Source organism: Mus caroli, unplaced genomic scaffold (assembly GCF_978045245.1).
Source record: "Mus caroli unplaced genomic scaffold, Mus_caroli_1 scaffold_2, whole genome shotgun sequence".
NCBI lineage: Eukaryota > Metazoa > Chordata > Mammalia > Rodentia > Muridae > Mus > Mus caroli.
Genome location: NW_028227257.1, coordinates 77940419 through 77967311, shown reverse-complemented (window position 1 = coordinate 77967311; position 26893 = coordinate 77940419). Strand labels below are relative to the sequence as shown.

Below are 26893 nucleotides of genomic sequence, written 5' to 3'. Positions count from 1 at the left end.
AATTCCATGCAAATTGAGTTGGAATTAGAATATTGATGGGAGATGATTATTTCTTTCTCTGTTTAGGGTGGAGAATTTCATACAGAAATCTGCACTGCACTGGGACTTAAGAGCTCTGTGTCTAACAGGGTGGACCGTTTGGGGACCTAGATGAAAAGAAAAATCCTAACGAAAAGATTGGATTTCTGCTTGGCTAGAGTAGTAGGCAGGACAATACCTCTGCTCTGCCATGACAAACAAAATCTAGTTCAAATACTATTTAGATTGATCTTTGTAGCCCCTCCTTCCATGTTATCACTTCAGTTCCTGGGTCGAATGGTGACACTCATAGTCTAGTAGCACTAGATAGTTTTCTACCCCCAGTGGCCTCTTCCTGGCATTACTCAAAAAGCCTTATCCGGATAGCTATGAGTTTAGTAATAAATTAAGTTGCCCATAAGACTTAACACTTATCTGTAGCTCACCTTGTAACCAATACTGACTTAGGTGGATTAGGATGGAACAACTCCAGAGGCTAAGTTGGTGTCTTAATCAGGGTTACTATTATTGTGATAAAACATCATGACCCAAAGCAACTTGTGGAGAAAAGGGTTTATTTGGCTTACATATACTGAGCCAGGATCCACTGATTGGTACCAAGGCAGGAACCCAAATCCTATGGGTACCTGGAGGCATAAGTAGATTTAAAGGCCCTAGAGGTCTGCTGCTCACTGTTTTGTTTGCTCTGTATGGCTTACTCAGCCTACTTTCTTATAGAATACAGGACCACCAGTCCACGGGTGGCACCACCCACACTGGGTTGGGTCTTCCCCCATCAATCACTAATTAAGAAAGTGCTCTACAGTCGTTTCTACATTCTGGTATTATGGAGGCTTTTTCTTGATTGGAGTTCACTCCTCTCAAATAACTCTAGCTTGTGTCAAATTGACATGAAACTATCCAGCATAGATAGGAATTATCATGAGTTCTGGGTCATTTGGGCTACATAAAAAAAGACCCCTGTCTCAAATAAACAAAAAAGCCAAACTAGAGTTATGCCTTTAGATTACTTCCTCACCATCTTCCAGTTTATCAGAACATAGTGAGGTGACATAGCTGTATTTGCAATGACAAAGCATTGCAACTAGACCGAGTTCTAGGTTCCCACCACTTCCCAAATCGGGGCACCAAAACCATCGGGCCTCATTGCAACACTGCCATCTCTTGTTTCTCATTTTCTCTTTGCATGTTGTGTGCTAAATTGAGCAGGTAGGGATGCCACGGAGGTGCCTGTCTCCTCCGTGAGCCTGACTCTTGTTCGCTCTGCAGACACTTTGAACATACAAACAGGGTAAAACAGATCCATCAGAGGCTGGGCTGTGTGGGTGGGGATTTTAAAAATCTGGGCCAAAGGATGTCCAGGGTTAGAACTTTTCCAACCACCTAGTGATTGTGATCCATGCCTCTTTGTGCTTTCAACCTGTGCAACTACATCTGTAACAGTGATGCCGGTCTCAAATGGCAAGCTCCCAGAACTCATTTTTAACAAGCTCTTACATCCAAGTAAAGCCACAGGGTTTGGACAAGAGTCTTTAGCATGTGTTACATTCTCACACGGAGTGGGCCAAATATAACTTCCCGTTATTAGGGAAGACAGCTTATTTGAAGACCCAGAAGTCTGGAAATACAGGAAGATACAAATGACCCCTCTATCAAGATGCCAAAAGAAAATAAGGTGTTAATTTCCCTTAAAATAAATGGCCATTCAAAATGACAAGGGAGCAAACCTGCCAAAAGGCTCTTCTTTTGCTAGAGAGACCTCTAGAAAATTTTGGGTGAGAACAATGGCCACGTGGGATAAAATCTGACAGACACACACACACACACACACACACACACACACACACACCATGTTCATGCCAAACAATCACCAGCCTAGAATAAGGACATGGTGAAAGGTGTTGACTCACAGGGTCATCCATAAAATATGGAAGTGTAAGCCAGCTGTGATCCTGGGTACAAGCGATAAGGACAAATCCCTGCCATCAAAGAGTGTATGAAGAAACAAAGAGCACACAGGGAAGCCACTAACCTATGAATGAGGCCGTTTCTGAGACCAACAATGCCAGACAGAAAACAAAAGAAGGCATTGTCTGTTACCATGGCTGGAGCTGCACTGGCAGGTGACCTGGGTGATCTCAAGCTCGCTCTCCTAGGAAAGTGTGCCCTTCTTTTATTTGTTTGTTTGTTTGTTTGTTTACTGGGCTTGGGTGGGATCTGACTCTTGGTGTGGTGACTCATCGCAGTTGTCAACTTGACTGGATTTGGAATGGCCTGGGGGACACACTCCTTGGTATGCCTTGGAGTGATTTTTTTTCAGAGAAGCTTTCCAAAGGAAGGAAGGAAGGCCCACCCTGGGTCTAGCTGGCACCATCCCTTGGGCTGGGGTTCTGGACTAAATATAAAAGGGGTGAAGGGAATGACAGAATCCCTGTCCCCTGTCTCCTGGTGTGAAATGCCCCAGCTACCATGAACTCTGTCACGCTTTTCCCACCACAGTGACTGTACTCTCTTTAACCATAAGCCCAAAGAAACTTTTGTTCCTTCAGCCCCCTTTCTGCCAGGTATTTGCTCACAGGCATGGAAAAAAAAAAAAGCAATACATTGGACAAAATGAAATTTCTCCTCTACCCATCTCCAGATTAAAATAAATTAGGATTCATATTCATCTTCCAGGGATCAAAATGTCTCCTTTTGATGTCCTCTAGATGCCTCTAGCATTTGGACTCAGTAAGATAGACAAGAGAGAACTAGAAGGTAAGCGCATGGCTACTGAATGTCCTGGCTTTGAGGACAAGGGCTCCATTTGGATTACAAGCTGGTTTCAGTATTGGGGAATAGTAGAGCTGTATCTATCCCTTCCAGATCTTAGCCATGAACTCAAGGCAATCCAGTATTCAGGAGTAGCCTAACTGTGACTCTGATCATCTGTGCTAGTATTACTTTAATTCCATTACTTGGAAATGTTAGGGCTTTAACCCGACAAGATCATCTGGATCATTGTCCACACGTGGGGCCCTACTCTCAGTGAGGCTATGTGGGGCTTGTCATTTTTAACTTTTGAGCCTCAGGTTCTTCACTGGTGAAGCAAAGGTCATGCTTTCTTCATGGAGTGCTTTTAAGGATGAAATGAAGGACTGCAGATAAAGCACCTCTTGTGATAACTTAATTAATGATCAGTTATTATATCCTTAAGTAATGCCAAAGACCTCCAGCCTTCAAGACGTTTAGGGATCAGCCCTGGCTACCCAGTTATGTGGCTTCTTACAACTCATATAGTGAGTAAGAGATTATGGGTGATGAATAGGAAAATACATAGATAGAGGGTAGAGATAGATAGATAGATAGATAGATAGATAGATAGATAGATAGATAGATAGATAGATAATGGGACTAAATTGATCTGGCAGATTAGACAGATCCATTTTGTTTTTATAAAGAACACTATACTAGGAAGAAATCTGCCCCATCCAACCAGTAAGGGTCCCATTAGACCCAACCTTATTCGTCTTTTTATCCATGGTGTCAGAGAGTGTGACACAAAATATCTCTGATGTAGTAATGAAAGCACTTATTTGACATGGATATCTGTGCTCATCTCCTTACTAGTAAGTTATGAGTACTTAAAGAATCACTTCAGCTCTCTAGATCCCAGCATTCTCATCAAAGAAGTGGAATTTGAGAATCTCTAGTTCCCAACCCAGCCCTCTGCAGCTAGAAGAGGTCTGTGAGAAAGCTGATTAACTTTCCCAGTGATCCAGGGACTGGGTAGTGGCATTTTGCTCTGTTATCTGGACAGCTAGGATGTAATGAATATTTCAAGCAGGGTGGACTGGCCAGCAGAGTGAAAGAGCAGACAAAACAAAAAGTGTGGATAGCATCCTGTTCTCGAATTGCAGTGAGTCCACCCATCAATGGAGCTCTAGGCAAAGAATGGTTTCAATTAAGTAAAACACAACAGAGTTGCTAATTTCCTTAGAGAGAATCTTCCTAAATTACCACAAACATCCCCAGTGTGCCCTGCAGTGAATTTCAGTATTTGGGACCAATTCAAACCATTCTACAGTCCTGGGATGGTCCTTGCCTGAGAAGCTGCTCAGTGGGGACAGTGGAGAACTGCCCCCTAGCTGGATCCCTGGCCACTGGTGGTCTTTAAGGGCCCATTGTCCCTGAGAAAAGAGAAAAACTCTCACCCTCCCTTTCCTGCTTAGCAGCCTTCTGAGTTGTTACAACTGGGTCTTTTTACTCAACAATCCAGGGGAAAAAAAAAAGATTTATTTAATCTAAATTCTACAAAGACACAAAAGAGACCTTGACTTTTCTAGGCCTGAGTCCAGAGAGCAGAAGAATAAAATTAACCAGACAAAGGTGAACTGGTGGGATCATGGGAGGGAGGGGAGGTGACTCTGAGTTAAATGCTATCCCAGCACATAGGATCTGAGGCATCTTAAAGAAGCAATGTTTCCAATTCATGAGCCTCCATTTCTCAGACTCCCGTGACACTGAAGAAGTGTCCCTCGTTTATTCAATACATATTTACTCAGAAGAATAGACGAGTGTAAGACAGTATAAATGCATGTAAATTGCCATCAAGGAAGTAGACCATAGTACATGCTCAGTAATGCTCTTCTCCATAGGCAACTGGCCTTGACTCCCCCTGATACCAAGGAATCCTTTGAGTTTTGAATCTATTATGTCTTTATGCAATGAAAAGTCATCCTTGCTTTGATAATCTGCAGTTTCATTCCAAACAACATTAAGCCAAACTCTCATGAAATAGAAGGAAGATGGAAAGCTGACTCAGATGCAAATACTCCTATTAAAAGGTGTAAAAAGCCTTGCTCATTGTGGGGGTGTAGCTGGGAGTGGCTTTTGGAGGACAGCAGAACTAAGCAGTTAAAGGCAATTACAGGTATTTTTGGAGGTGAAAGAATTGAACATCCCAATGACAGGCAGGGAGGCATTTACTTTATGCACTCAGAAACTGGCCCCCAAGCTGGGACTTGTGGGAAGGGTGTGGGCCCTGAGAAACTCTAGCAGAAAGAAGCTATTGCATTGAACTAACCCCCTAAAGGCTCCTCTGTGCTCCGAGGCCACAGAACAACACTGTAAAGAAGTGTTGCTACAGCTTGGGGTGGGGGGACGGGGGGCGTGGCTCAGTAGGCAATATGGTTGCCACACAAACATGAGAAACTGAGATCAGACTTCTAGCCTCTATCTATAATGTAAGGGAGGGAGCTGTGCCTATAATCCCAATGTTGGGGAAGGAGAAATGGGGGAGTCTCTGGAAATCACTGGTCAGCTAATCTCACTGAACAGGTAAGATCCAGGTTTAGGAAGAGCCCTTGGCTCCAAACAATGAGGTAGAGAAAGATAAAGACATCCAGGCATCATCTGGCCTTATCATGCACACCTGTATACAGTCATGCTCACAATCCATGCTTATACCTCATACACACACACACACACACACACACACACACACACACACACACACACAGAGGCAAAAGCCCCTCCTCCCCTTGCCCTCAGTAACTGGAAGAACGGGAGGCAGGAAAGGCTGATCCTGCTGACACAGGCAGCCTGAGAGATTGACTGTAATTGTGCAAGTAAAGACAGGCCCCAAAGCGTGCTTCCCAGTTTGCTTTCACCAGCTACAGCCAAGGTTCCCGGAACTTCACAGCCTGCTTCATCTGCTCCGAAAGCGTTCCAGTAAGCCTGTGCGGGAGTCACAACTCTAGGATGCTGACCCCGCCAAATGAAATGAGAATTCATCAGCTAACTATGCTCAGAAATGAAATGAAAATTTTCCCAAGGCAGTTGGAAGCGTTCCTCAAATGTACCAGGAGCATAGTTAGGACTGAATGGGGAAGAGAGAGGCCTTAGAGCCTTAGGATTGTAACAATGATCATAATTATTAGTCTTGAATGCTTGTTCCATGCCAGACTTTCTATCAAGGGCTTCATGTACAGCATCCCAGCAGTGCTTAAGCCATGGGAATTAAGCCTCCGTTTCAGAGAAGAGACAAATTAGACACGGAGAGGCTAAGTGCATCACTTAAGGCAGTGTAACTGGCAAGCAGCAGGACTAGAATCCAGCCGTGATGCCAGGACCCACATTACATCCTGAGCATACAGGACACAGACGACTCTGACAGTCAGGACTTAACTATGTGGTCTGGAGTAAACATTTTTTGTTCCAGACTTTAGAAAAAAATAAACTGCCTGGCTCTAGGAGACATTGTTTCTTGGTCGTCTGTTTGAAACTGGGGCCTGTTTCTGAATGCCTTCCCGGGGGTGGGGGGTGGGGGTGTCTGGGAAACTTGTTTGGAGAAGAAACCAGATGAGTTTTCCAAGGTTTTTAACAATGCAAACAATTCGGAATCCAGAAGTGGCTGATGACTGTAACACTCCAAAAACAGAAACAGGAAGCTCACACACTTAATAAAGGGGCATTTTTCCCCCTATGAAGAGTCAGCAGCTAAAGGAAGCCTGGAGTTTACCTAATGGTGCTTGTTTGAAAGAAGAGAGAACTCTTTCAAACACATCTCTGAAGAACTTTGGGAACTTCACTTTGTGCTCCATCAAAAAGGGCCTGGAGTAGCCACGGCTTGCTTCCACGAACCTGACCCGCACAGTGCTGGGTTTAGAAGAAGAACACTTCTTCTCTGCCTTTCACATGTATTCCGAGTGGTCAGATGCTGCACACATTCAGCTTCTGTGTGGCAGCATTTGGGAAAAACACAGAAGAGAATCTCCTGGATGATGTCACTTGTGGAGGGACTGAGGACAGTGCAATGATAGGCGCCAGACAAAGGAAGGATGGAAGGAGATGCAGCCTGCTTGATGAGAGATCTTTCATGTGTGCTTGTGTGTGTGTGTGTGCAGGAGAGAGAATATGAAAATAGTTTTCAAGAGATAGTATAAATTGATAAATGATAGGCTTAGAAGCTAAATTTAAATAATGCAAGTACATATATGGCAGATAGATAGATGATAGATAGGATAGATAGATAGATAGATAGATAGATAGATAGATAGATAGATAGATAGAGACAGAGTGTTAGATTCATTGCCAGATAGACAATAGAGAGACATTGGTTTTTTTTTCTTTTTCAAAAAATTCAATTTCAAACTTAGTCTAAACTCACCATGTCTAACCATAATCTCACCTAAACCTTTCTAATCCTAAAGTAGATCACAAGCTTTCAGAGAAAAGAATTCCAGTTCCAACCTCGTTTATTCATTAAGGATTCTTCCAATGATTCTATGTGCAGGGTACAATGCTCCTGGGGTCAGGACATTAAATAAGGCTCACAGGGTCACTATTCCATAGAAGTTACCGCCCAGTGGAGAAGCCAGACATTAGACAAGTCAACTATACAGCACAGTGAGTCATGGTAGGAGCACAAGGTGTGGTGGGACCCAAGAGCTCGTTCTAGCAGCAAGCTTTTGCTCTGCAAGGTCCCAGCTGGGAACTGAAGGATGAGTTAGGAACTGATTCAACAAGCTGAAATCCAGCAAGGTGCACGGTCATGAAATTTATCTCAAAATACAGTGATGTTAGCTCAAGAGAATCTGTTGCCTCTAGCTCCTTCATCATTAGATAGAGAAAAGCCTGGCTTCCTTCTTCTCTCCTAAATAATCACATCTGTGAGACCCGTCTTTTAACATCCTTGGATAGTGTCAAAAATCCTTAAACTGTATTTAGGCAACCAAAGAGGAATGGAAAATCACCACAAGAAGGAAAGAATGTAAGAGCTGGGGGATGGGGATCTGGGCTCCAAAAAGACATCCTGGACATGACGTGACTGCAACACTCATTAACTCTCTGTGGCTGTGGTAACCTGCACAAGATTGGACCTGCCAACGTTTCATCGTGAATAGAGGAGACGATAATGAGGCCTCACCCCTCCCTAAGGAACTAGCAGCAGTCAGTGGTTGCTGGGAGACAGTCCCTTTCTTCAGTGGTGTAGCCACTGATAAGGGGCTGGTGTCTCAGGAAATAGCTTCCCCACCATGCTCATGGGAGCAACTATAGCTAAAGCCAGTCACTCACACACAAAAACAGACTTGAGGGCAAGAAGCGGACCCATGGGGAAGAAGAAAGGCTTTGGCTAAAGACAGAATGGGAATTAAAGAAGAGACTAGGGGGTGGGGAGGAATGACTCAAAATCTTAATATGCATGTATGAAATGGCCAATGATTTTTTTGTAAATCCTGAAGGCCTCTCCCTCTCTCAGGATGTTAGACTGCTGAGCTAAATGCGCTGGGGCAGGGGATTAGACCACAAGACAAGACAAGACAAGACAAGACAAGACAAGACAAGACAAGACAAGACAAGACAAGACAAGACAAAACAAAACCCCCATCTGTCCTCAGATTTATCAAAAGGCTAATATATTGAACACTTGAACTTTGAACTCAAAGGAACTAGAAGGGAGGGCTCTTCCCACCTGTGACAGACAATATTAGTATACGATTCAGTAGTCAATTCCAGACTCCCTAAAGCTAAATCAGCCCCCAAGGAGCTAATGTAGTATGAAGGTACAGACATGGGTTCTGAAGCTATCATCTAGGAGTCAAATCCTCAGAGTACACTAATTAGCTCTGACCTTGACTTGAAGTGAACTTGGGAGAAAAAAAATCATTAAAACTTCACTATGGTTAGAAAAAAAAAGAGTATAATAATGCTAACCACGAAGTTAATGTGAATACTGGATTAGATAATGGAGCTGAAAACACTTCACACACATTAAAACACTCCAGTGGAAAAATGTAATAGAAAGGGGAAGCTGGCCATCTCCCTTGGGGGTCATCATCTCAGAACTTACAGGAAGAGATGCTCATCCAAGGTCAGGGTAATTCCTTTTTAATGGATCACTGCAGAGAAGTGGTCCTCATGTATGGGGCAGCTCCAGCTGTGTGGAGATGGACTGCAAGCCATGAGTTTCCAGTAATAAAGTGCTCAAGCAAGCGAAAGAGGAGCCCAGGAGCTATCTCATATAAATTAATACAAGTTTAAGGTTGTTTCTCAATGTTTTAGTCCCTTTTCTGGAAGAAAAGAAAAGATATGTTTATAGCTACTGGAACCAAGAAAAGACATAGATAGACCAAGGGAGCCTCAAATTGTAATGAGTCTTTCAAATAGCCTGGCCATGAAGGGCAGCTTCTCAGAAAAAGCTGGAGGGTGTGTCTCAGAGAAATTGGAAATTACCTTTGCCTTTTTGGCTTTGCCACATACTGAGTCTTAAATTGTAGTTCTACCAGATCGATTGGTACTTTCTATGACCTTATACATCATAGCAGACATTGTTACTATGGCAATATAGATCTAACTGAACTTAAATTTGCACAGAAATCTAGAACCTGTTCTGGAGAGGAGAGGACCACACTTCCATCTCCAATGGGTAGATCATGCTTGGCTTAAATCTACCACTGTGGCCTGAGTTCTCCTTGCCAGTCATGTGATCCTATCGGTCCCATGAAAGAAAAATCAATCAAAGACCCCGAGAAAGCCTCCTCTCCATTTTAAAAGATGTGCTTATGAATAAAGCATCCTTCCTGCTGATTGTTACTGGCAGAGTTTTCATGCATGGAGCTGTGGATGCCAAACTGCCAACATGAGGAAGACTTGTTGGGAGATAATGAGAATAGCAGGGTGCAAAGTTAGAAAAAGAGAACCATGCGTCTTGGCAATATCACTGAGATACTAAAACTCCGCTACCCTCACATTTCTTACTGTGGGAGGAGTTATTTCGAGGGAGTTGATTGCTCTATTGCTTAGAGATACTCAGCTGGATGACATGACAAGTGTGAGCCCAGATGCAGGTGATGGATAGCAAGCATGTGGTTTGCTGCCTCAAAGGGTTGTATCTTCTGGTGGGATGTAATAGTTGTAACTCCATCCCTATCTCACCTACCCAAGGAAGTACAAGAAGATGAGAAGGATGCTATCACCATGATGGAGCAGACATCCTTCACTTTTCTCTCTTGTATCAGACACAGTTGCCGACAATAGATCATGTGGGACAGTCTCTGCCTATACCATTTGGTAAACATTTTTTTTTATCATCTCCTGCATTTGACTTTGAATGTTTGTTTTCTCACCACATCCGTAGCACTAGTCTTAAAGAATCTACTTTCATCATCTTCAGAGTCAGCAATTATCTTAAAGATAAAGCAGTGAAGCCCCTGAAGCCAAGTGGATTGACATTCATATCCCAGAGTGCATAGCTGCTCATCTTGTCTGAACCCAAAAGATGTACCTGCATGACCACAGGAAGTCATTCCACAAGCTACTTCAAACATAGATGCTATCAAACCCTAGATCCAAGCTGAAAGTTTTAATCCCACACAGAGGCTTAATATCACAACCTGAGAATACACTATAAATTTTCCCCAGTGCTGCTCCCTGTGGCATCTTCTGTTTCTCCAGAATTTGCCTTCTTTTGCCACTCCAACAATGCTCCACAAAGCTCTAGTAACTTCATAGATCCCATGATTCTCATCTACCACTATCAACTATGAAGCAGATATGACTGTCAACTAACTTCAATATCTGGAGAACTTAAATTACTTCCTCTTTTACAGAACCCAAGAGTGAGGCAGTCAAAGGGGGTCTAGATTTGGTTAATATTTCTATGGGTATGGGGCCATAGCCACTAGACTGTATTTTTCACATAAAGCTGATGGGGTTCTGAGAAATCCAACAAAAAAAAGTACCTCAAAGAACAGGTACACATACAGGTGATGCTGGTCACCTTCTGGGGCTCAAGAGGCTTAGAACGATGGGAATCCCCTTACTCTGTGCCTTCATAAGATTGTGGGTGTCTCTTTCATGTTACAGGACATGTGTATTCAAATAAGGGATCACTTTTTGTTTAGTGTCTATCTCCCAGACATGCTGTTGATGTCAGGAAGTACCAATGAGACTGTGCTTCACATCTCAAGTTACATCATCAGTGTCTAGCAGACACTATTTATCATTGTACACATCTTGTTGACTCAATCCATGAAGCACATGACCATTGATGCCACTCAGAATCTCAAAGGCCAGTCTAGGTTGCTCTGGGCCTTTTGTTCCAGTTGCCCCATAAGGCAAAAATGATCCAAAGAACACCAAATAAGACATGCAAGAAAATGAACAGCTCTAGTGCAGCAATGTCCTTAAAGGATGTAATTACCTATACATTCTGCATTGTGCCACTAATACACTGCTCCTTTAGCTCCATCCCTTTTTATATTCAAGGTCTTCTTAGAGTGGTAATTCAGTGCTTAGTGATTTATCCTCTACTATTTCAAAGAGGGAAAATGGAAAAAGGTTTGTCTAGGAGTCAGAAGACCTGGGTATATAGCCCACGTTGTGTGACCTTGGGCAGTCACTTGAAGCCTTGAAGTTTCAATAGGATGTCCAATAAGGACAAGTGTGCTATATACTTTCCAACTCTTCTTTCTGACTTGGTAGCCTCTTTAAATTGTAGTGTCAAGGCCATTGTAACTTCTCTCTTAGGCTCTTTCTTTTTTTCCTCCATTTTATGAGCCATATTATGGTGCTGCTGTGGATATCCAGTTCAGCTTGCAAGTTTCAAGCTTTCGGCACTAGATAACCTTCCTGTCTCCAGCGTTGTGGTTGAGTTATCCCACCAAAAGTATCGAGACCCACCTGTGCAGAACACCTCAGTCCCCTGCCAGCCTGAATACATTCACACGCTTCAGGAAATGGCACAACCAAAAAGAAGCCTGGGCCAATATGAAGCCCTCCTAGATAAGAAGGGGTTTGGAAGCTCTGAGAAGATTGGTGAGCATTCCAAAGAATATGGTTTCAACGATTGGGGTCAACCAGCAACAGGAGACACAGATAAAGGTGAAAGTTAGCTCAGGTAATAATAGCACCTTGTAGTTTTATTCACGTGCTTCAGCCTGACCAGGGAAGGGGTGGGGGGTGACAAAACAAACTCACTTTCACACCAGCAAGCCAAGGTGCAGAGGTCAAGAGGAGGCAGAGGGATTATTATCCTAGGTGGTTCACACAGTATATGGAAGCATTAGACAGATAAAGCCAATAGCCCAAGGTCACACAATTAGGCTTTCACAGGTTGGGAATTAGAGCAGAATGTCCTAATCTTACCCAGGGGCTATTTCTAGTAGACTCTCCATGGAGCCTTTTGTTTATACTTCAGTTCTATCTTATCTTACCTTCCTAGGTAGTGAGCCTACTTTTTCCCTTGGGGACAAGTAGGGAAATTTGAGTGGCTCAGAGTGGCTGGCTAGCTTGAGCTTAGAATTCAGCTTTCTGGACTTGGATGCTCTGAGCTGAGCCAGTCTGTGGAATGTTGTTGCTGTTTTACATTTGAGAAGCCTAGAAGAGAGCCCAGTGGCAGCTGAGAATGCAAAGGCTCTAGGGGCTGATAAAACTTGTAATTAACATGCAAGTACAACCCTTTCATCTTCAAAGGCTTTCTTCCCATTAGCCAGTTCTTTCTCCCATCACCCTAGTGGGTGAGGCTCCCTTCTTCTTCTTCTTCTTCTTCTTCTTCTTCTTCTTCTTCTTCTTCTTCTTCTTCTTCTTCTTCTTCTTCTTCTTCTTCTTCTTCTTCTTCTTCTTTTTCTTCTTCTTCTTTTCTTTCTTCCTTTCTTTCTTCCTTCCTTCCTTTCTTTCTTCCTTCCTTTCTTTCTTCCTTCCTTCCTTCTTTCTTTCTTTCTTTCTTTCTTTCTTTCTTTCTTTCTTTCTTTCTTTCTTTCTTTCTTTTTTTGTCTTCTCAGTTTGCAGATGAAGTGATGTGAAGAAGGGGCCCTTTGCCAGTATGTCTGGCCTTGGTTCAAACAGGAGATTCCTGGCTCCAAGAAACTAACTTGACATGAGGTGATGGGAAAACAGAACAAGCATGAATCAGAAGAGAAGGAACAAGTGACTGAACCTGTCCTCTGGGTAAAAGACTATTTTTATACTGTGCTGGATGCTGGGTGGGGTGTAGAGGATGGCTCCTTATCTAGATTCAAGGATGGTTAAACTTCCAGAGGATTCTACAGATGACTTTCAGAAACATAACACAGAGAAGTTTGGTGCTCCGGTATGGTGTCATTGGTGTGACAGGAGGGAGCCAAATGCTCAAAAATATTTTGTCCATGGCAGACATCACGAATGGATCACAGCAGTCTTTGTATAAAGATTAAGCTTTTTAACACAGCACCCCAAAAAGCCTCTGTTGATCAGCAATAAATGCCACATGAGCAGAAATGAACCTGTTCACTGATGTCACATGACTTGTTTGGGAGTCATCTGAATTGTCACTCTCCAAAAAAGGTAAAAGTTTTAAAGTTCTCACCACTGCATTGGCGTTCACATTGTTCCAGATTCTGTTAGCACTACCTGACAGGATTGAGGGCTTCCTCTGAGCCTCTAAGGGAGAATTGGACCCTATAGACAATGTCATTATTATTCTGTCACCTGGAATCTGTTGCAACCATCTCTTCCACATGAGCTGTCTTATGTAGATAGCCTTTAAGTTCAATGATGCCATACTTTTATCCACTCCTTTAAATGTTTTGCTCATGACGTACCCTCTTTGTTCCCCTTCTCCGGTGTTCTTTTTTTTTCCCCACACTCAGTATAATCTTCTAGTTCCCTGAGATCTTCCTACACACCAGCAGCTCAGGGGCATGTCTTGCTTTTTCTGATCTCCACTCAGTTATACCCTGTCTTTTACTTGGTAGCTTGATAGCTTCTACTTAGAAGCCTGGTGACTTCTACTAAGTTAGTAGCTTCTAGCTACCAAGCTTTTACGAACCTATCACATACCTGAGAATAGCTCAACAGCATCCCTCACTTCCTTCCACCTGTCAATCATACAATTCAGTATAATAAACTGGTCAGCTTGTCACCAACTTATATCCGAGGAAACAGGAGCAATGATAAAAGAGGGACCATGGCCACAGTCAATCTGTGACCAAGACAAAGGGCTGTTTTCTGGCAGTGTGGGGATTCTCACTTTTCTCAGAGTAACACAATGTCTGTATAACTGGTTGGAAATACAGACAGCAGAACCATACACAACTACTAAGGGCATAATTATGACACAATAAGTGAAACTATCTGGAATTTTATTTCGATCAAAGGTTGGTGGATTCCAGGTGACTATGATGTGGGAACAAGCAGAAAGGATTACAACCTGACCGAAGACCTCCATTCACTGACTGTGAGGGCTGGAAGTAGACAGGATATTCAGCCTCTGACCCCCTTCCAAAACCTCCTGAGTATCACAGTATTTATGATTTTTTTTCTCCCACTGAGAAAGAATTTCTCTGGTTTTATAGGAGAAAATTTAACAAGAATCTGGAAGTCTCTTGGTAGAAGGAGTAAACTCATCTCACTGGCCTTTAGTACAGTACCCTACTAAAGTTTTATATGTATATAACATGTTTTATATTCATGTATAATATACATCATATGTACATATGTGTCATTATCATTTTATTTTATGTGTATGAGTGATTTGCCTGAATGTCTATGGCCCATGCCTGAGTTTGGTAGGCTCAGAGGCCAGAAAAATGTGTCAGATCCTTTGGAAGTGAAACTACAGACAGTTGTAAGCTAGCATATAGGTGCTGGGCATAGAACCTGAGTCCTCTGGAAGAGCAGCCAGTGCTCTTAACCAGTGAGCCATTGCTGCAGCCAAGGTGTACATATATTATAGTGGGTGGTTTGGTTGAATACATGGATCATTTTGTACTAACACGCTGTAAAGGCTCCTTGAAGGAGGTTGAGAAATCCAGGATGCTCATGAAACTTTAAGAATGAAGGACATAGTTTCTTCTCATAGAAGCTGTATTTTCAGACCTCCTGGGACAATATTGTTTGAATTATCATTGAAACAAGCAGTGTTTCATTTGGATTCTGCCCATCATTCCAGGCCTAGCTCCCTGCAGTGGAAGCTGTGTGGTTGAGACACATTGTTCGCTTCTCTGTCAGGACTGGGGTACATCTATCCCCTTCCAAGAAGGAGGGAAAATTTGATAGTGTACGAGGAGGGAAAGGACTTGTCCCTAGAAATCACTTTTGCCTGCTGCTGTTTATGGAGTATAACTGGGTCTTTGTGCTTGTTTCTGGCATAGATTAATAACTCACTGATGACATTAAATCCACACTGAACATCACATTTTTGGTACGGTTCTATTACAATATTATAGTAGTGTTATTTTCTCCACTAAGTTTTATGAAGCATGGTTATTAGTGAGCTCAGAGTGGTGAATTTACAGAACAGGAGGCCTGGACAGGACCATAGAGATCACCTAGGGCCTTGCTCTCTCCTTTTACACAGGGACAAAATAGAGGACAGTGGTGTGGTGAGGAACTGTATAGTGAATTCGTGACAGAGAGAAACAAAACAGAGGATCACTTCTGTATGCTGCGGAACTTTAGAAAGCTTGAGCTGAATCTTGGTCTAGCATAAATGCCTGAGCTCACCCTGCTCATGGGTGACAGAGAGAGTAAACTAGAACCTTTCTTGTTTCACAACCATGGAGTCTTCAGCACCACCCTACCCTAAACTCCCCCTCCCCTTCCCCCCTGCACCAACTGTCTGTTTACATGGAGCAGCTCCTAGACCTGCAAACCACTGATGGGAAGAAATGACACTCCCTCTTTCCACCTCATCACACATTTTTTAACATAGGGAACAAAAAGCCAACACTGTGTCTCAGAATGTTGCTGAGAACAGGATTTTGATGGGGGGGGTCACTATATTCAAGGTCAGATTTTAAGATGACTGAGTCATACATATAGCCAGACCTAAAGGAAATCAAGAGGCCTACTCTATTGGACAAAATCTAATGGGCTTTTTCACCTCCTTGTCTTGCCTGACCTGTCAAACCTTAACAAAGATCCACTTAAGCTGAAGAGCTTGCCCAGAAAAGAAACTACAAGGAGTTTGAGATTTGCTTCAGGGAGCACGAGGGAAGAAAATGTTTTCTAGAGACCAGAAAGAAAAGGTAGCACTGAAGACAAGACAACCAGAACATACCCAAAATATCTCAAATAGTTAATGATGGTGATTTCTTCTAGATTAAGTCCAGAAATTTAATTCGGTTAACCATCTAAATCTTTAATGAGAGCTTACTATAGTTAGGGAAACGTGCCAGTAGCTGGAACTATGGTGGATGCAAAAATGTTCATAATGCATGGGTTTTCCATTGGGGGAGGCAGGATCTCTCATTGGCCTAGAACTTGTCAAATAGCTTGGCTGGCTGCCCAGTCTTCCTATCTCCACCTCCCTGGAGTTGGGACTTTCAAGTGCACACTGTCATTCCTGGGTTTTTACATGGGTGCTGAGGACCAAATTTAGAGCCTCGAGTTTCAAGGCAAGCACTTTACCAACTGAGGCGTCACCCTAAGTGAAGTTCTCACGAGGGGTCAGGCAATGCAACAATAGCATGAACAACTAACTAGTGAACAGTAGAGGAGAGTAATTGGATCTAGGAATAAATAAGTGAACGTAATCTCTAAGTGAGCATAACCTCTAAGGTATCATGAAAAACAGAGGATCCAACACAAGACAAGCTGCCAGAGGATTTCCTCTCCAAACCTCCCCATGCATGCATGGCCTCTGTTCTTTGGGCTTCCCTCAGTCCATGCCCCCCCTTTGCCAGTGTGGAGCCCCTACAGCTTTCTGGTAGCTATAGAAAAGAAGCAAGTAGTTCTCTTGAGGCTTCAAGTTAGAACTCATCTCTGTTAGACTCAGCTTTTTAGGCAGGGTACAGTCATCACTGGCAGTGTTTGTGCCTGACATACTTATTTGGTGCTTCTGGAAACTGCAGAGATGGGGTCAGGATTATAGTGAAATGACTGTCAAGGGCAAAGGCAAGGGCCAGGTGTGTGCACCCACTCTTTTTTCTCTTGCGTCTTAGTTCCAATGGTGGTGAGCCCTTGCAAAGAGGTTTCACTAGTATCCTTTAAAAAAATGAAATAAGGAACAGTGTTGTCTCATTCATGGCTGGTGTGCGATGCTTTTGGAAGGCACTGCAGACTCAATTAGTAGTAAAGATATGCATGACATTGAAGCAGATGGGAAATCCTGAATGAGTTCCTGTCTCCAGACTAAAGGTCTGCAGTCTTTTTACAGACTGAGTCACATGTGTCCAAGTGCTTCACCTCCTCTCTTCCTGAATGACTTGTTTCTCAGCCAGGGATGCCCAAAGAAAAGGATCTTATTGCCCAAGTGACATTTACCTGCTGTACACCAAGCCAATTCCAGGTCACCTGGTTTGCCATAGAGCTGAGAAGAAAAGCTACCATGAACTAAGTCCTCTTTGCCCTGGATGTAAAACCCAACTCCTGTCTCAGTTTCCCTTTCTTCCCATCAATTCCTGTTTGTAGCATGAAGACACTGGATGCAGGGCTTATCAACAAATCGGAAGTACTTGGTTACTGTTTATTTGTCCCATGCCTCCTTCTGCTTTCTTTAACTACAAGTCACAGTCTTAGATGACAGAAAAAGATCAGTCATTAAAGTCCACCTTTACCAAGGAGAGAAATAAAAACTGAAGCAACCATGAACAAAACCACATATCACCCCCCCATTAACTTAACTCCCAAACCTCACCACAAAGTAGGAGCTACACTCCTGATCAAGTGATAAGAGAGCAGCTCTGAGGACATGATCTTTGCCCTTTTTATTTGCAAGTTCTGTACTCTCCTCTGATGCCAGGTTTTAAAATGAAAGGCAAGGAGCTGGAGAGATAGATAGCTTAGTGGCTAAGAGTGCTTGCTGTTCTTGCAGAGGCTCAGAGTTCAGTTCCCAGCACCATACGAGGTGGCTCACAGTTGCCTGTAACCCCAGATCCAGGGTATCTGACACCTTCTTCTGGACCCTTTCAGGACCTGCACTCACAGGAGGACCTGGATTTAAATCTCGGTCCCCTCATTTTTGCAACTATGTGGCCCTGGCCCATTTCCTTAAATTCTGTGCCTTGGTTCCCTCATATGTGGAAAGAGAGTATTAAAAGCACTGTTTTTGTAAGTTTGGTGCATAGTTTGAACAAGTTAGTTTATAGAAAACAAGGAAAGGGTCTGTTCTGTTTGTTATGATTATTAACATTGGTAATGGTAGCTCAGAAATCTACAGTTCGGCACCAAAAAGCAAATACAAATGGTGTAAGAACTCTCAAAGTGCCTTAACTTCCAGCCATTGCCGAAGGTACAGATGCTCAGAATCACTGCTCATATGACCTTTTCCTTCCGCCCTGGGGTTTTGCAATTAACCTTTACTTTCAAAAGCTGAAGACTTGAGGAAGGTTCTTGGGACCTGAGTTTTGCAAATCATATCCTTGGTGACTCAAGCCCTCCCCACCCACTGTGAGTCTGTCTGCCCACACTTGCACAAAGGAGGGACACTTGCACCAGGCGGGCACACCCAGGCAGCTGGGGCACCCCAACCTCATGGAGTTCTGGCTCTGTGAGTCTAGCCCCCATAACTGTATCCCCAAATCCTGTGTTTGGCTGTCTCTGAGCACTGGTAGACAAGTGATCCTAGGGAATCCAGGACCTACTCCAGGCTTGAGCAACTTTGTACTGGGCAAGCTCATTGCAGAGGAAGCCACTGGGTGCCCTGTTAGCTGCCAGGCTTCCTGCAGAATAGGCACTATTGGGATACAGTAGTGTCATTTTGATAGCAGGCCATAGAAGATATAAGAGTGTTCTGGGAAGTGTTTCTGCATCACTCCCTGCTGATTCCACCTGCCAGAACCAAGTGTGAGTCAGAGGGTCTGTGAGCCTCTGATTCAAGGACTCCTAGTGTCAGACCAGCAGCTCTCAGAGCCAACCGATGCTGGACAGTGATTCATTTTGAGGTTTAAGTGTGAGTTTGGTGTCATCAACCCATTCCCAGCCATCCACTAACCCTCTCCTTAGACCCGCCCCGTAGCCAGCAGCCACCAGAAGCACAGAGAGACAAACTCTCTGCTTGGGAAGAGGACATAGAAGCCCCTGTATAAGCAGTTAGCCGGCCAAACCTTCTCCACATACTGTGGAGAATGTCACCACTCTCAGCATGCTGTCATACACAAGCATATTTGCACACTTAGCGTATCAGCCAGCCTGCCTTTATACATGAAAATTCTTATTTCTCTATTTCAGACACTCTTTTCAGTCCAACATTTCTGGTCCTCATTGTGGATCTGCACTGGGATCTGGGACCATAAAAGTGAGTGAGATCTAATCCTTGATTAGATGGAATCCCTCAGGGTATCCCATGAGGCTGCAGAGGGCAGGTAGCAGAAGCACCTTTTCCATTTCTCACTGACGGTCCTGGCTCCCCAAATCCTTACTGGCCCGTTTGGAGCTAGGATGGGCTTTTTGGTTTTGTTTGGTTTGCTTTTGGTTTTTGTTCTTCTTGTGGTTGTTTGCTTTTAGGTTTTGGTTTACTTGTTTGTTTCCCCAGTGATGAAGGTTAAAGTCAGGACTTCATGCATGCTAGGTAAACACTGTCACTGAGTTTCAGTGAAGTATTATGTTTAACAGAAATGTGAGACCACTAAGTGAATGAAAATTTGGGCTCAAATGTAAGGCCCTCCTCAAAAAAACTGCTTGTGTCCTCATTCGAGCAGAGGCACAAAGTAAACCTAGTCATCAGCTTCTGGTACAAACCCCAAGAATCTCTCTCTGAAGTAGAGAAGAGCCCCTTTGAAAACTCCGCGGGGCCAAGACACAGCTGCCAGCTGCTTTAGCTCACACTTTCACAAGAGTCATCTCCCACGCATGTTCTGATTAGCGTTGCTCAAATGGAGGTCCTCATGAGACACTAATGTAACTCCTGCCTTGTCGTCAAGTGACCCCAGGGCATCCCCCAGCCCTGCCACACACACACACACACACACACGTGCCTCCTGTTCTTTTAGTGACACTGAGTCTATCTGGTTGGGTAGCCACATGCTTCTAGAGGTTCTCAGTGGATTTTGGTTCAAGAGCTGTGACTTCTCTAGAAAGCCCTGTCAACCCACTGCCTAGGGTTTCAAGACTTCCCCTCAAATGGGGTGAGTATATTTAACCATCTAAAGAGTATATAACAGCAGTTCTCTATGGGTCACTGTATCCAAAATGCCTCCGAGAGCAGCACAGGAGTGTCTGTGGGACCTTTCTTAATTTGCAGGCAAGGGGTATTGCCCTGACTTGTCTCTTAGGTAAAGAGCAGCCTCTCCCTTTTTGCCAAGCCTAGAAATGAGAGCATGTCTAAAAGGGCAACTGGACTCTGATAAGGAAATGGACTTATTTTAGCAATAAATATCTAGGTTGGCATCTCTAACAGCTGTGGCTGAGCCCTGGGAAAGATGGGACAGAGGAGGGCAAGGCAGGGCAGCCAGGAGCCTACAGTCTTCTGGAGGGAGGCAAGAGAGAGAGGCTATTCTTGATCACTTTGCTAAGTACAGCGGGCAGGAACAGTGAGAGACCACAGGCTACTTCCAGAATCCTCCAAAGGTAGCGATGGGGTGATGGTAGATGATGGGGCACCTCAACTCTACTCCTGTGTCCTTGCATCCTTGATTTCATTATCGAGAAAATGGTGCTAGGAGAATCTCAATGTGTGAGACCACTGCAAAGCTATGTACCAAAAACCAAACACCTACTGTTGACTGAATTTGAGCAGTGGGTGGCACTTCTTAAGGGTTTTGGATGCTGGGTGGCATTAGCAACATGCCAGGATTTTAAAATTATGGTCCTTCTGGGATAGGGACTCCAAAAGAAGACCAACAGAGTCAGCTAACCTGTACCTCTGGAGGCTCCCAGAGACTGAACCACCAACCAGAAAATATGGGCTGGACTTCCACATAGTCTTCATGTGGGTCCCAAAACACCTGGAGCAGGGGCAATCCCTGAATCTGCTGTCTGCCTGTGGATCCCATTCCCCTAACTGGGCAGCCTTATCTGGCCTCAGTGGGAAAGGATGTGCCTAGTACTGCAGTAACTTGATGTGCTAGGGTAAGTTGGTACCCAGGGGGACCTCCCCCTTCTCAGAGAAGGGGGAAGGGGTATAGGGGAGGAAGTATGTGAGGGGAGACTGGGAGGAGAGAGGATGCTGCAATACGGATATAAAGTGAATGAATGAATGAATGAATATAAATAAACAAACAGATAAATAAATGAAAAATAGGGTACTTCTAATTTTTCAGTAATGCTCAAGAGTCATATGAAACAAGAAAGGTTTGCCTTGGGTACCATTTTTCTTTAGGGTAAGATATGGTGATCATTATTCTTAAACTCAAACTGAATATATTGAGCCATAAAATACAAAACTGTGATGAGTGTGTAGGTAGCGCTGAAGGTGTTAAAAATGTTATGCCACACCCCAGATTGACCACACCTTCCTCCTCACCATTTCAGGTGAAACACTGGGGCCCCCACATTACTCCAGAGCCTTCAGTATTTCAAAGATGTCCTCACACCCTAACGGAGCAGGCAACTCACCAATCCCTGTCTCCCATCGTCTGCTTCCTCTGGGGGAATAGAAGGGTTTTTTTTTTTTCCCTTAGTGATCTTTAAAGTTCCCATTTTTGAGTCTATGACAGTGAATCAGGAAATTTTTAGGGAATGAATGGAAGGAGATCTGTCATAGACCAGGAATTTTGTGTGGTCCAGTATCCCCTCCTGCGTAAGGGGAAGTTGGCAGAAAATAGAATTTTTTTTCTCCTCAGCTGCCAGAGTCTCCCAACACATTAACTCCTCACTGTATTTTAGAAGGAAGTAGATGTTCTGTGTGTGCCCGGGAGTAACTGAATGAATGGAGATACTTCAGCAAGGACAGGGCTTGCTTCCTTACTTCTTCACCTGGGAAGGCTTAGCCTACACTCTAACTGCCAATGCTCAGAGGAAGGAGAATGGTGCCTGCTGCCCCCAAGTCCCAAGACTCCCAGATGAACCCCATCTTTCTCAACAATAGAAGTGCAATTTCCTAGCCACGATTTTTGGAAAGGGAGAGGAGAGATGCAAGTGGACACTTGTCCCCTCTGCCTTTGGTCTAGGGCCACTTTCTTCCCTTGGGGGAGAAGTTGCTTGGCGGCCTCCACCACTTCTCTACCGTTTGACTTCCAGCACAGCACTGGGCACAGCAATGAATGGTTTCTCCTCTTACTCTACCCTTCCCCAACGCCCCTCCACCTCCATTCCCCACCCTCACCACCCTCAGCCCCACCACCAGCAACTTTGCTGGTCTCAGTGCTTCCTCATCATCTTCCCAAACCAGTCACTCCCAGAATGGGGCAACCATGATGCCTCTCTTCTCCCTCCCCTTTCTCTTTCACACACATCCTGTACTAAGTCGCATCTCATTTCAGAGTCTCACTTCCTTCATCAGCTTTATGAGGGCGTGAAAGCCAGGGCCCATGGTGCTGCTGCTACTGGCACCAGCTCTATTTGTCCTGGAGCCACACTGTACAACAAGAAGGTAGAAACCCCAAGGCAGAAGAGAGCCTGCTGGCATCAGAACCTGACTCCAGGGGGTTTGGAAGGGCAACAGGTATCTGGGAGTAGAACTTTTAGAATAGCCGGGAGACAGGCCAGGAAAATGTGGGAGTTCGGCTCCTCAGCCCCAACAAAGGTGGGAGCAGTATACCAACCTTCCTCCTGTCCTCTGAGGTCAGGTCCAGGCTCTCTCTGTCCTTCCCTCATCCATCCTGAATGTTTCTGCCTTCCAATGGGTTCTAGGAGCTGGCTCCCTATGGGAGCCTCCACTGCAGCCTCTGCTGGCTAGGCTGTTACTGTCCCTGAAGGTCTTTTCAACTTTGTCTAGCACTTGCTTTTAGATATCCCATGGCAGTCTAAGCTAGGGAACTTAATGAACCCAAGTTCACACCCAGCCCCACTCCTTGCTGTGTGAATAGGAGAAGTCACCTAACCTCTCTGAGCCTCTGTTTCCCTACTGGTAAGGTGTTGGGGGGATCATTTGTCACCAAATCACCATGAGGATAAAATGAGATAGCTTATGTGAATTACCTAACATAGCACAGCAAAGGACACACACGAACGGTCAATAGTGTCCTGCTGCTATTATTATTTGCATTACTTCTGCATCAGTATTCAAAATTTAACATTCAAAAATGGAGGTGCGATTTCCTAGTCCCAACCTACCATGTCTAAAAAGAAAAAAAACCAGTTTGGCACCCCTTACCCCCAGAACTGGATTTAGTAATTCTTGTTGAGAGGAACTCACTGAAGTCTGAGCTGACTTAATGACCTAGCTGGCACTTCTTCAAAGAAAATTTAACTATGCTGATGATAACCAAAGCCTTCGTGGAATTATCTGTTCATATAAAGATAAAGGAGGGGGGACACTTGAAAATGAGCCATACTGGATATTTGGCCCCAGTTCCTCCCCTCCACAGCCACCAAAGTCACCAACCACATTTAGATGGGATATTAGGGACTGCGCTAAAGTTTACAGGTTACCCTGATACAAGTCCCCTCCTGCTCTGAGGCTGCCAGGCAGCAAATATGGACCCTGTTGCTGTTTGACTTTGCCTAGATTGGTAAAACCAGGGAGCTGCAAGCACTGCATGGCTGGTCGAATTATTGCTCCAGTTATGTGTCCTCCTTGGTCCATGCTGGAACCTTTTGGCCACTCAGAGCCTCACACAAACCAGTTCAAACTCCCACAAGCTAAAATAAAGCCGTTGGTGACCAAAGCGGACTTTAAGAGCCCCGAAAACTAGTCTAAGCTGGGACCCACTGTCTTCAGCTTTTCGAGGCTCCTTTCTGAAAAGCTCATTGCCCAATCTCTGGCCTGTAGCTATGTGCACACCTTGGGGAGTGCTCTACAGGTCCCCGCTCTACCTCTGTCCCAGTGTCTGCCTCTACCTGCCTAGCCACAGCTAGCCGGGCTTGGGGAGCCCTTGAGCACCAGAGCCTGTTAGTTGGGACAGAGGATGCGCGCATCCAAGAGTACAGTTACTTTTGAGCCATGTGCTCCAGCAAGCATGGGGACCTCGCCCAAAATCTGCGGGCAACCTGCCCAGCAAACTGTCTTCTCCCTTTCTCTTTTTCTTTCACCAAAGCAGCACTTCCCAGGCGTAAACTCTTTCCAATAGCGTAGCCCCAGATCCCAGCTTTGCTTTGCTAGCCCAATTCACTACAGTCCCTCCCCGGGGCGATTCAAACCAGAGGCATCCAGCTGGAGTCCTCAGGCGCGGCGGCGGGCCACTCACCGATCTGCTGCTGTGCCAGGCTCAACTGCAAGAGGCAAAGTCCCCAAGCTGTGTGCCACCAAAACTTGTCCATGGTGTGCGGGATGAAACGGAGGGATCTAGTCGCCTCTGGAAAAGGGTCGCGGGGAGAAGGGCAACGAGGGTGAATGGAACCTGTCACTGGCTGGGGGCCGCTGGGCAATGAGACCGCCTCGGAAGTTGGCTGTGGTTTTTATTCCAGGCTTTGAAAGAGTGAGTGACCTAAGAGGGAGGGAGCGCGCGAAGGACACACCCAAAGCGAGGGGGCTGTGACTAAGCAGCCAACGGAAGTTTAAAGACACACCAGCCCGCTTTCGCTGCTGCCCCTGCACCCCTGCCCTGCTCTCCTGGACAGAAGAGAATGGCTGCTGCCGCCCCCCGCACTCCCCCCCCCCCCCCCCCCGTGAGCCCACGTTCCCCAGGGCCACTCCACAGGCTTCCTACCCTGGCCCAGCCTGCCGACCTATGAGAAGCGCTGCCTGGGACAAGGAGAATGACTGAGTTCTATGACCTCGCCCCTCTCAGTTAAATCTTCCAGTTTCTCCTTTGCCACTAAACTTCTGGGAACCTGGCTAGGGAAAGACTGGGTTTCCCAGGAAGCTGAGGAAGCTGGACTTATCTTAGGGAGATGCTGGAGAGAGAGAGAGAGAGAGAGAGAGAGAGAGAGAGAGAGAGAGAGAGAGAGAGAGAGAGAGAGAGAGAGAGAGAGAGAGAGAGAGAGATCCTAGTGGAGAGTGCTTTCCTTGCCAGGGTGGGGACTGAAAAGTGGGGAACTTGTGGGAGTGTTCTTTCCTCTTTCCCTCTGAGAGAAGTCCAAACAGCTCATCAGATCTTTGATCCGGGAAAACCCAAGGGTGCCCAACACATTTCATTCATGCTCTCAAAATATCTACCAATTTCTTAAATCCTTCTAGGACTCACACATTCAACCATTCATTCCTCTGTCCACCCATCTTCCTCCTGCAAATGCGCTAATCTAGCCATACTACACCTGCCCACCAGTTCTTGTATTCGCCCACCTGCACAACCTTTCAATCATTTTCACACCCCTCCTCAGCTCATATCTGTTCATCATATTTCCCATCCATCCTGACGCACATACATGTTTCCCATCTCTCATTCTACCCATCCCCATATCCACTTACACATTTAACTGTTCTTTCTTGTTTACATTTTATATTCTCTTTGCTGCAAACTTTAATACATTCAAATTCCCCTTTACATCTTGATACATTTCAAAGAGGGATGCACATTTGCCATAGTCTTCAAGGGAGAAATCTCAAGGCTGAAAATCGGGGGAAATCGTATTTAAAATTGCAATTCCCTATCTTCTCTAACACCCTGCAAGTTGCAATTTGGATATTAAAAGCTCTGCTTATTTTTAATGTGAACTAAATCTGAGTGGACTTCTTGCCGAATGAGAAACACAGAAGGCATGGCCATGGCAGGACCCGGAATGAATCATGACAGAATTTCTGAAGAAAAATGATATTTTGGGATTTACTGAAAGAAACTGAGAAAGTGAGAGAAATGTACCCAGCCACCTGTCCATCCATTTATTCATCAAGCACGTAATGAGTGCCAGAGGGTTTCAAGAGAAGCAATCCTGGTTTGGTCCAGGCACTAGCTCCCACACAAGCCAGTGGCTGCTACAGTATAAAATATACTGCAAACTACAGCTAGGACTGGAAGATGGCGCAGCGATAAAGTGCTTGCTGCCAAGCATGGGACAAGTTAGATCCTTGGAACCCACATGGTGCCTTAGGCAAGTTGTCCTCTACCTGTCACAGGACTACCACATACACACAATTAATAACTGTTAAAATGATTTAAAAATAATCATTTTATTTTTCAGCCAGCTTTTTCTGTGTATAGATTAAAAATATTCATAAGAATTGCATTTGTTCCGAGTATCTACAAGCTTTTGATTATTTTGTGAACCACACAGCTTAACTGCTATGTATCACATATATAATACACTACATTCCACTTTGTTAGGTACTACAAGTATGCAGCAGCGATTAGAAGAATATGTGTAGGTTATATGTAAATACTGAGCCATTTTACATAAGAGAATTCATCTTCTGAAGTTTTCATATGAAGCTTGGGTTTTCTGAAAGTGATCTGCTGCTAAGGAACCTCTGTGTCTATCTCTGTCCCTGTCTCTCTCTCTCTCTCTCTCTCTCTCTCTCTCTCTCTCTCTCTCTCTCTCTCTCTCCCTCTGTGTGTGTGTGTGTGTGTGTGTGTGTGTGTGTGTGTGTGTGTGTGTGTTTAGGATGCCACCAATCCTGCAGTCCGAGGAAAGAAGTCACAATATTTTCTTGGAAACACTAATGTGACATCTCAAGAAAGATGATACTTTGGGCCAAGGTGTGGAAAGAAAATGAATCCTTGAGACGGTGCAGGGACAGGTCACCTGCAGGGAGTTCTCTTGTTGAGGAGTAACAGGCATTCAAAACTAGAGTACCTATCTCTCAATCCTGTTCTGGCTGCTTACTACTTTATGGCCTCAAGATAGGCAAAGAGCTTTTATATGCCTCCATTTCCCCAAATACAAAAACGGGTTCAATAGTAGTATTCACTTCATAGGACTGACAATGAAGGAACAGCTTTGAAAGCCTTGCATCTCTTAAACACTGGATGTGTCT

At 44.6% G+C, this 26893-nt stretch overlaps 1 protein-coding gene across 3 annotated transcripts in view; it reads right to left on the bottom strand.

Moving 5' to 3' along the window:
• The window catches only part of Cd44 (CD44 molecule (IN blood group)), an 88823-nt gene extending 64266 nt beyond the window's left edge, over positions 1-24557 (bottom strand). For 2 of the 3 annotated variants that reach the window (XM_021183489.3, XM_021183498.3), the window contains exon 1: positions 24228-24557. In XM_021183489.3, coding sequence (XP_021039148.1) covers positions 24228-24300 — 73 coding nt within the window. In that variant the 5' untranslated portion in view covers positions 24301-24557. The remainder of the gene's footprint in view (positions 1-24227) is intronic. The other variant, XM_021183532.2, reaches the window with a different exon arrangement.
• Positions 24558-26893: the final 2336 nt, after the last annotated feature.